The sequence below is a fragment of the Calidris pugnax genome, unplaced genomic scaffold (assembly GCF_001431845.1).
Source record: "Calidris pugnax isolate Ruff unplaced genomic scaffold, ASM143184v1 scaffold38, whole genome shotgun sequence".
Lineage (NCBI taxonomy): Eukaryota > Metazoa > Chordata > Aves > Charadriiformes > Scolopacidae > Calidris > Calidris pugnax.
Window position 1 is genome coordinate 4,501,129 of NW_015090995.1, and position 10,340 is coordinate 4,511,468.

The 10,340-nt window shown below is 51.2% G+C and overlaps 1 protein-coding gene across 1 annotated transcript in view; it reads right to left on the bottom strand.

Moving 5' to 3' along the window:
- The window catches only part of GABRA3 (gamma-aminobutyric acid (GABA) A receptor, alpha 3), a 79,363-nt gene that overhangs the window by 68,496 nt on the left and 527 nt on the right, over positions 1-10,340 (bottom strand). Inside the window, exon 2 of the mRNA XM_014955217.1 lies at positions 464-592. Within this exon, the coding sequence (XP_014810703.1) occupies positions 464-552 (89 nt within the window). The 5' untranslated portion in view covers positions 553-592. The remainder of the gene's footprint in view (positions 1-463; positions 593-10,340) is intronic.

Genomic DNA, 10,340 nt, shown 5'->3' on the forward strand with positions numbered 1-10,340 from the left:
GGGTGAGGTGCTCATGGGTCATTATACCATAAACAGCCAAAGAGCTGAAGCAGCTTCATTTTCTTTACTTTAAAATAGTATTAAAAAAAACTAAAGGGGGAGTACAGGGAGTAGTGTCTCTTCCAGGTTAAAACTCATCCAAGTCAAGTCCTTGCCCAGAGTGAATTGTGCAGGGGCCAAATCTGAAAATTGGTTTCGTTGCAAAAAAATGCTGACAACTGTCCTTAGTGAGAGGACCTCAAATAACACTAATGTAATCAGTCAGCTCAGCCACGAGGGACTGAGCAGTCCCCGGGTGAAAGACACTGTGGGGGAGACAGGGACAAGGGGAGGGTCAAATACATTGGAGACACTTTTTAGTGCCTTGCCCTGGACTACTTCATGCGGGAACTGGCCCCCGGATATTGAAGCACAGCAAGAGGACTGCAGCCTCAGCCAACAGCATCAGCACCCACCACCTTACCCAGCATCAGCAGGAAGAGCCAGAACCAGGACCAGGACTCCAAGGCTAATGAGAGAGAGCACCCCTGTTCCCGGGAGCCTCAGCGCCATGGTGTCAACACGTGGCCACCAGCAAACAAGCCTCCAACACCTGCAGAGGGGAAGGAGAGAAGAGAAAAGAGATTTTATTTACTAGGAGGAAAGCAAGCCGCTTAGTTCAGTTTTTGCCAGCAGTTCACCCATGTTAGCCAGCAATAGGTATTTCTGGGGTCCAATATTTGAAGTCCCAGAGACCCCCCCCTCCAGGGGACCAAAGGTAGAAGCATCCCCTGCAGCACTGCTGGTCCTGGGGAAATCGCATCACAGGGTCAGAGCCAAGTGTGTAAATGCACATACAAACCCTCCCCCCACGTTCACAGCACACCCAGCAGCTCCCTGGGTACTTCAGCACCTTTCAGCAAGTGCATAGCTCTGTTTCCAAAATGACCACACTGGTTCTTCTTCCACCCATCACTTCCTCCTCCTCCTCACCCCGCACTCTCAGTCACCTCCCTCCCCCTGCAGCAGCTCCCCTGTGCTGCCTTGGGGACACCCACACAGCAGAACCACTTGCAAAGCCTCCAGACCCATGTTTTCCAAACATCTTTTTCTGGACAGTTAGGCCCTCATTTAATTCTGGTAATGACACTGCCAGAAATTATTATTAAGTTCGAGCACTCAGGCCCAAGGTAGTGGGAGTGTTCGACTGTACCGCACTTAGTGTGCTCAGATTTTTCATTAATGCTCAGTTTTACTTTTATTGTGATGTTATTGCACATTTAACTGCCTTCCCCTTTTATGTATCTCATTATGTTGATGCACCTTGGAACAGCACTGCCAGGCAACAGCCTGTATAAATACAGCTTGTCGTGACGTCTCCCCAGCACGACACCTCGTGTCTGGCACACGCAGGACTTGGGCCAGCAGAGGCTCAGCACCGTGGCAGCCCAGGCACAACCAGCCACTGCGAGCCCCCAAAGCCATCAGTGAAGGCTCACTTCAACCACAGACTGCAGACACCAGGACAAGAGGTGCAGCGGAGGGCCACGAAGATGATCAGAGGGATGGAGCACCTCTCCTATGAAGACAGGCTGAGGGAGCTGGGATTGTTCAGCCTGGAGAAGAGGAGGCTCCGGGGAGACCTTATAGCGGCCTTTCAATACCTGAAGGGAGCCTATAGAAGAGCTGGGGAGGGACTCTTTGCCAGGAAGGGTAATGATAGGACAAGGGGAAACGGTTTTAAATTGGAAGAAAAAAGATTCAGATTAGATATCAGGAAGAAATTTTTTACTATGAGGGTGGTGAGACACTGGAACAGGTTGCCCAGGGAAGTTGTGGATGCCCCATCCTTGGAGGGGTTCAAGGCCAGGCTGGATGGGGCTTTGAGCAACCTGCTCTAGTGGGAGGTGTCCCTGCCCATGGCAGGGGGGTTGGAACTAGATGATCTTTGAGGTCCCTTCCAACCCAAACCATTCTATGATTCTATGATTCTAAGATGTTGCTGCCAGCCAGATCTGACCTCTGGATTTCCCCACTCGATAGGGGCCAACGTTGTAGAGCCTCAGGCAGCTCCTTCCAGCACTCGAGGAGATGCTGGGTTGAAAGCCAAGCCCCACCACCTTCAACAGCATTTCTCAGTTAGCAGAGGGTGCCCCAGGATGAAGGGGGCAGGTGAGCTATGCAAGTGCTACCAAGGAGCAGGGGTTTCTGCACAGGGACGTGGGAGATGGGAACCCCCAGCAGAAATCCCACGCAGAGAGCGGGGAGCTCAGCCAAGCAGGATGGAAACAACTGGAGATCGTGGGTGGTGTGTTACACTACAATTCTGCATTTAGCTACCCCTGGTCACCCTACAACACCTTGGCCCTACAGTCTTCCTAGATGCTGTGCCTGATCCATGTTTCTGAGCTCAGTACAGCTCCAGGAGGATATGAGCTGCCACGCAGGCAGAAGGTAAGAGCCAGACACTACAAGTCCTTATCCACCCACCTGAGCTTTTGTTCTGGCGAGATGTTCACTGATGGCAGGCAGAGGGGGAAAAATAAACAGATTTGGGTCCTAGCATTGCCTTGCATAGAGCACACTTCAAATACGTGTTACCTTTATCTTCCTCCCCATCACTCACTTCAAATCCTTGCAAATATCAGTGCGTGGATTGTTTCTGTGCACGTGAGCGTTTGCCGGTGTGCTCGGGTGGTATTTAATCAGGATGCTCCGTAGGGAAGCACAGCCTTCACACCAACACGCTTAACGGAGGCTGCAGGAGCCTTCTGGCACGGGCACACCGACACCTCTGGTGAGACAAGCCCTTATTTGGGATGGGCTCCTGCTCGGGAGGGACACGCAGGCTTGGAAATTCAAGCATTTGCTGATGAAGCACAAATTAAGAGGCTGAACATCTGTTCTGTGGGAAATTCCAACAGTTAGGGGAGACTCGTTCCAAATCACAACAAGGACAGCTAAAAATGTTGATGTTTCTTACAAGGCAAATTCAAAACTCCTTTAATTAGCAGCTCCTCAACAGATTTTCTTTCAACTTTCTTCCTTTTATTTCACTTAAACTTGCATATTGTACAATAGGATCTAACGGAAATATTTTTTTCTAAGGCAATTTCAAACATTAGCCAAAAGCAAACAAAACAACAAACAAACCCCATTTCTGGCTTTCCTCTCCCCTCCTCACACCACCATTGACAAATTTCATTCAAATCAACACTTTCCCATTCAACTGCTGGTTTCAATAAATGGTTTGTTTTGGCAGAATTTGCACTGCTAGCATTTTTTGACCAGGGATATCCACACAAACTAGGACTCTTTGGTTTTGCAGTAAGTGCCTCCTGAGTCTGCAGGAACCGTTCTGTCTCCTCTAGAACATTTTGGACCATCTTTGTTAGATTTGGCGAGACCATGGGATGGAGAGATTAAACACCAAAGAGCAGCTAAAGAAAAGAAAATGAGGCAGCAAGGTAATTCAGAAAGAGATAGGGTCAGGAACAGTGACAAAAGCCAGAAGCCACTTATACCTTCCATATAGGTGTGTATAAGACATGCCTGTCTGTGTCAAGATGCTCAAAGCAACCACATTTCCATCAAACCTTGTTCATACAGTTTTCCTTCAATATTATATGGAGATGAAGGATTAATTTTCTACTTTGGATAGTCCTGTTGAGGAAGGTGCGAGCCAAGGATAACAGGGCTGCTCAAAAAAGTTAAATACGTGCTTAAGTTTCATTTTAAGCATCAGAACCAGTTCTATATGCCTCCATTGGGAGAAAAATCTGTTTTCTATACTTGCCCATGATTACTTTGCCAGTGATGGCCGAGTTTTCTAGCATGGAGAGTGCTCTCAAAATGGGGTGTGAGGGTACGTGGATGGCTGGTTTGTTATGTTTGCTCTTATGGACTTGGGAAGGACAACACACCACAGAAAATAGGTTGCCGCTCGCATCTACCTCTTTTCTTTGGTTCTTGTATCATGTTTTTCCTGGGGAGCTGGATAGAAGAGGCTGTGCTGCATTTACCTTGTTCTTTGGCTCCTTTACATTTAGAGGTGGATTGAGCAGACCTGGTTCTAAGGACTGTGGATGACATTCCTGATTAACATGGGAGCTTTAACTGTTGGTGATGAACCCTGGTAGCCTTGAAAACTCTGGTAGCCTTGAAACATTGAGCCAGGGCTGGCCAGGCAGTGCTGTGGGTGCAGCAAAAGGAACCCCACTGCAGTGCTATTGCCGGGCAGGAAACATATCTCTGGAGGATGCAAGGAGGCTTCTGCAGAGGAGGAGGTTTCACCCTTCATACAGTTTAAGAGATCTTCCAAAGTTCCTCAGAACCTAGGGTGGTCACCATGGCACAACAGCTTCTAGCATCACCTCTCCCCTTTCTTACCAGCTGCCAGCCACACAACTGCTCTAATAACGAGGTTTAATAACACCAGTCCTGGCTTTAACAGCCCAGTAACTGTGCTCCTCAGATTTTAGCACGGAGGAGTCACTCATGGAGAGGACCTGCCTGCCCCACAGCAGTTAATGCTGCCGACAGAGCAGGTGGGAAGGGGTCCCCCAGTGCACAGACACCATCTTGAGCAAAGGCAAAAGGAATGGGAACACCCACGAGTGTGCCTCGGGAAAATTAACACTGGGGCAACCCTCCAGCCTGAACCGGTGCTGCCTTTGCAGAAGATGCTTAACCAAAATGCTGTTATTCAGCTGTCACTTCCCACCCAGGAAAGCTCTGAAACAGTCAACGTCTTGATCTGAATACCTGCAGGGATACCCGGTCCTCTGGGAAGGGGAGGGAGGATGCAGGCAACACGCATTTAACTGCATGTAACCAAGTGAGGGTTTAGGAATGTTAATTGGATGGTAACAGTCTCAAAGAAGGAAAAAAACCCTCAAGATCTTGCTCTAGGTCTCACTGAAAGGAAAGTGCACAGTATCCATGAAGAAAAAAGCAGAATGCAAAGATTTCTAAGCTCAGAAAAGAGTGGTACAACTCCTTAGACTGACCATTCCTTCACATAAGTTAAAGAACATCACCCTACAGCTCCTGGTTCTTGTCTATGTCTATGCGAGATGGACCCCATAGGGACAGTGTGTCTTCAGAGCAGCTCTGTGCTTCCTCCCTCCATCTGTCCATTGCTCATTTCTTAATGGCACAGTTAACAAATGCATTCATCACTAATTCTGCAGTTGCTGGTAACCTCCACAGCTGAATCAAATGCAGATTTTCTAAGGAGCCCTGGTAACACTTTGCAGCTGGAATCCAGCAAGACTTGAAGTTTACAGTTCTGTGCACTCTGGATTTTGGCAGGTCTCTTTATAGCCACGTACCTCAAGGCATCATAAATATACCCACTCCTCTCCAACACACATAGTCTGCCCAACCTCCAGAGCATCACAGCATAACAACACTCCTGAGAAATACAGCCTTCCTGTTGGATGTGCAGTTTTGGAACGAGGAATTGGAAAAGCTTCCTTCTCCCCAAGACAGCAACGTGCTCCAGCCCCTGCTCCTACTGAGGTGGGTTTGGGAAACCAAAAAAAGTGCTGCTGTCTTCCAGATCAGCAAGGTACCCTAGTAACTACCTTAACATTGGGTGTCTCTTGGCTTGGCATATTGAGCCTGATCTTTTCAGAAATCCTTATTCTAGAAACCATTAAATATTCTGAAATGCCTTCCTAGGAAAGAGTGATTAGCACAGGCTTACTGCTGACAAGGGAGAGACAGATAGAGCTCCGGAGGTGGAGACTGAAAGGTAAAGCTTGCAAAAAAAATCCGGGAGAACAGCCCAGAGTGGGGGAGACTGCAAGCATCAGAAAGGGTATGAAGACAGAAGAGCCCCATAAACCCACCTGGGTATACTTGTGAGAGTCAATCAGAATCTCCCCCAAATTACAGCCTTCTTGGAAAACACACAGCCACGGGAACACTCTGATTCACTGAGCAATAGTCTCCCCATGCAGGCAGCGTTCATGGGGTGGCCCAAAGGACATATTTGCCCCATTGCTGCACCCAGAGATGCTGTGTACCTGCAGTGCCATTAGGTCAGCAAGCCCACACACCACGGACCTACTCCAGTGGCATCAGCTGAAGGAGAGCTGAGCACTTACAGCTCCCACTCAGCCCACAGCCCCCAGGACCTGCAGCTGCTCCTCAGCTTTGCCAAGTCAGGTATCTCAGGGAGGGATGTGTGATGAGGAGCTGATGCTGGGAATCCAGCTGGAAAACAAACTGGGAACTAGAGGCAGCCTCAGTCCAAAAGCCCACATACAAGCAGTTCCATGCCGGGAGGAGAGGGTGATCTAGACCTGGTGGGTGCCAAGCACGTCCACCCACCTGCACAGCCAAACACAGCGTTCTAGGTGACCTCACAACACCTGCATATTTATCCCCAAAGTCAGGTGCCCTTGCACAGCACAAGAAGCCCCTTAAAGCCCTTCCTCATTGCACTGGAGCCTCTGCAAAACAGGTCCCAGGCATCAGGAGAGGTCCTGCGACACCTCTCAAGGATTGCCAACCTGTCCAAACTGCACAGGCTCTGCTCTGCCCAACTGTCCCCAATCCTCTGTGAGCACACCAGCCCTGACCATTGCTATGCCTCTTCTAGTGCTCCTCTGGGTAAAGCTCCAAGCTCTCTGCAGGGCTGGGCAGCCAGTGCAGCAGCAATAAATGCAGGCGATGCACATGCTGCCCTGTGTCCCTGTTGGAGAGGTTTTGCGTCAGTTCCCAATCACTTCAGCTAAAAAGGAGGGTCCCTTGGAACAAAACTGTCTTTTTATCTGAGGGCATGGGCAGACACGGTTCATGTGGAAACCTGGAAGTGATGGAATAAGACACCGTGTTTTTTCACAAGACCCCTTGTCCCGCTGCATCCTTTTGTTCTGGAAGGAGCTGACTGGGATGGACACATAACGCTGCACAACACCAGCAGAGACACCCAAGCCAGCCCAGCCCTGCCAGCATCCTGCTCTGCCCACACCAGCCAGCCCAGGGGAAGCCTTGGTTTGTAGCCTGGACCGAGGGGAGTGCTCCACTCCCATCATCAGAGATAGCCCAGATTTCTCCAACTTGCCTCCCAGTTTTGTGCTGCTTTATGCCCTACAGATGCTGCTGAAGGCCAGAAGCTACTACAGCCTTTTGTAGGAATCAGAGAAGAAGGAAGAGGCAGCAGCACCTCCACCTACCTAAATCAAACTTGTGGTTTACCATCTACTTAGAGAAAGAGCACTGGCTCACAGCAAGAGGCACATGGCAGAGGAACCACACAGCCTTCGACTCGCCAGCACGAAAATCGGCACTGGCTCACAGCAAGAGGCACGTGGCAGAGGAACCACACAGCCTTCGACTTGCCAGCACGAAAATGTTTGTGCTTACCTACCCGAGAGGCACACATTGGCTCGTCCCCACAAACACACGCACTGCACAAGCCATAAACAACCTTCCCATGAATCTGCCACGCACAGAAGGTACGAGGCACACGTGACGGTTTCCAAACGCGTTGTCTGCAGCTCTGCAAGAGATGCCAACAGAGCAGGATACTCGGAACCGGCGGCACAAAGCAAAGAAATTAAAGGTTCAGATCAACATGGAAATCTTGGGAGCAAGCCTTAAAGTGAATCTCTTCTGCAGGAAGCTGGTAATGGAGAAACAAGCTCGGCACCCAACTCCCAACAGCTTTAATTTTTCAAAATGAGACGCCGATTGACAGTTTTTCCTCATCAAAACAAAATTAATCCCAGTATTGCATCTCTCTACTCAAAAACACATCCAGAGGGACTGTAGAGTGATTCACACCCACAACCGCTACAGGAAACCGTTTGCACTCAAAGTGTAACAAGCCAACACTGATTCACCCACATAATTACAGGCAGACACTGATTCACAGCTACTGCAACTGCAGACGGACTGACTCACAACCAAAGCAACTGCAGACAGACTCCGGCTCACAAGCACAACTGGAAGTACAGCTGTGCTGACAATCCCCACAGTCTGTGATCCTATGTACACACAAATCCTTGGAAAACTGGCTAGCACCCTAAACAATGCAAATAGGGCCAGCCAAGCCCTGTGTTTTTTGCTGGCACTCTTGACCTTCAACCCACGGCCATCTTTCCTTCTCTGATGGAACAATATCTACACCTCAGCAATGGTTCTTTTCCCTGGCAGCCCTCGCACTTGCCAAGCACGACTGCCAAAGCCTGAACCCAGGAGCAGAACTGGATGATGCATACTCAGACACACGACGTGTACGGGCACAGAAAGTGTATATGGTGCAAGACATCAGCGCACAACCACTTTGATACCACGTTATCTGTGCACTGACTTCGTGTCTCCAGAATATAAGTAAATGCAAGCAAATATAATACACTTAGCCCACGGGCAAAGGAGACAGCAAAAGACCCACCACTGGGCAAAAGCTTGAAAGGCAGGATTATTTACTACACTCTCTGGCTGGGTATGTAATTATGTCAGTGTTCAGCCTGGGTATTGTGCTACTTTTTGTAAACAGTTGGCAGGAATACTCCTACTGAGATGAGGGGCTGGGCTGCTTCTCCAGTGTTGACAGGAGCAGGCTGAAGAGGACAAGGTCTACTTAGAGAAAAAGAAACCGAGGTGAAAGAATGGATTAAGCAGGAAAAGAGGAAGGAGAAGCTGAGAGTGAAGCGGGACAGGCGGCAGTCTACAGACAAAGAAGAACGAGGAGAGGCAGAAGAGCAGGAGGAGGAAGGCTGCATGATGCGGAGTTGTGATAAAAAGCTCCAGAAGCGAGGAAAAGCAGCAGCCTCCCAGTGTTGAGGGAGTCTCTCAGCGGTGCAGAGAATGCACCCGCGCGTACCCACGCGCTCAGCTCTGCTGGGAACCAGGAGGAGATTCCAGGAGGAAGGACGCAGCCTCCAGCCAAGAGTGTGCCATGGGGCCCAGGGGCAGCCGCAGCCCTTCCAGCTGCTCAGAGAGCCCTCAGAAAAGAGCAGGAGCCTCAGGCTCTGTGTGAGCTCTGCAGGGCACCTAGCCACCACGGGCACCGGCTGAAGGACAGGCTGGCAAAGTCCACCAGAACACCATCACCTCAGAACAGCCTTGAAAGCCTTTCTCCTCCCGGGTAAAGAGAAAGTTAAGAGACAGACTACAGAAAGGAGAGGACTTGCCTGAACCACACGTAGCATCTTCTAGTCGCAGGCTGGACCTGCCTCACCACCTGTTATTTTTCTTCTTCACACCCCCCCATCACAAGGAAGAGAAGAGGACCGAGAGGGGAAGGAGTAAACCTGCTCTGCTGCTGCCATCAGAACCAACTCGGGCGAGCAGAAGCTCGGAGCTGCTCTTGCCAGATAGCCCGTGACAGCAGGAGTCTCACCAGAGGGTCCCGGTTCTCCGTTTCTGTCTGAGGATGCTGCTGCGTTTGCAGCCAGCCAGCAGCAGATTCAGGAGAGAGACTACGGATCCAATTGGCCGGGGAAATGAACTATTTGTTCAATTATACTTCTCTTGTCCAGACGAGAACCGTTCTGGCAGAAGGTAGAGCGAGGAACAATGGATAAGTGTTGCAGTGGGGACTGTCTAACGCTTAATTGCATTACGCTACTCCTTTTTAACGATCCATATCTCAGTCCTAGTAACTCTGGGGGGAGGAGGAAAGATCTGGAGCTCTTTTCCCTTTCCTCCCATATACCAGCCTCAGAGACTGCAGCCCCCAAAACTCCTTTCCCTCCCCCCTTTTCCTCCCCACCCTGATACAGCATCGGTGCCCACTAGGCCCGGCTGCAGGATTCAGGGGGAAATTTGACTTTGCTTTACTACACCCTTCTCCCCGCTCAGCCCTTCCCCTGCATCCACCGTCCGGCTTTAGGAACGGGGCTCAGTATTATCCTCATCCAGACATTTTTCCATGCCAACCGATTACACCCCTCCGGCCGGCAGTGCCAGGCGGGTGGGAGGGCTGATGCCCAGGGGGTCCCCGGCGGGTGGGACCCCAGCACGGCTCAGGTGGCCCCTCCACTCCGGAGCAACGCACTCCGGAGTCGCTGCGGGAGCAGAGATGCTCCGACCCCGCGGCCGCCCCCCCCGAGCTCCCCACCCGGGGGATACGAGCCGGGCAGACCCCCCCGGGGTGGCTGCTCCCCATATTGTTCCCCAGCCCGTAGACAATAGCCGGGAGGCGGACCCCATCCCCGACCGGGGGGGGGCCCCCGCGCTGTCCCCCGCACCCCCCATCCCCAGCCCCCGGGTGGGCGCTTCTTCGCCCTCCGGTGCGGCCCCCGGGGATGCGCGGAGGGGAGAGGGGACCCCCGGGGCGGGGAAAGGAGAGGGGGGAGCAGGGACGCGAACCGCCGCCGCGCCCCGCACACACTCACCGCCGC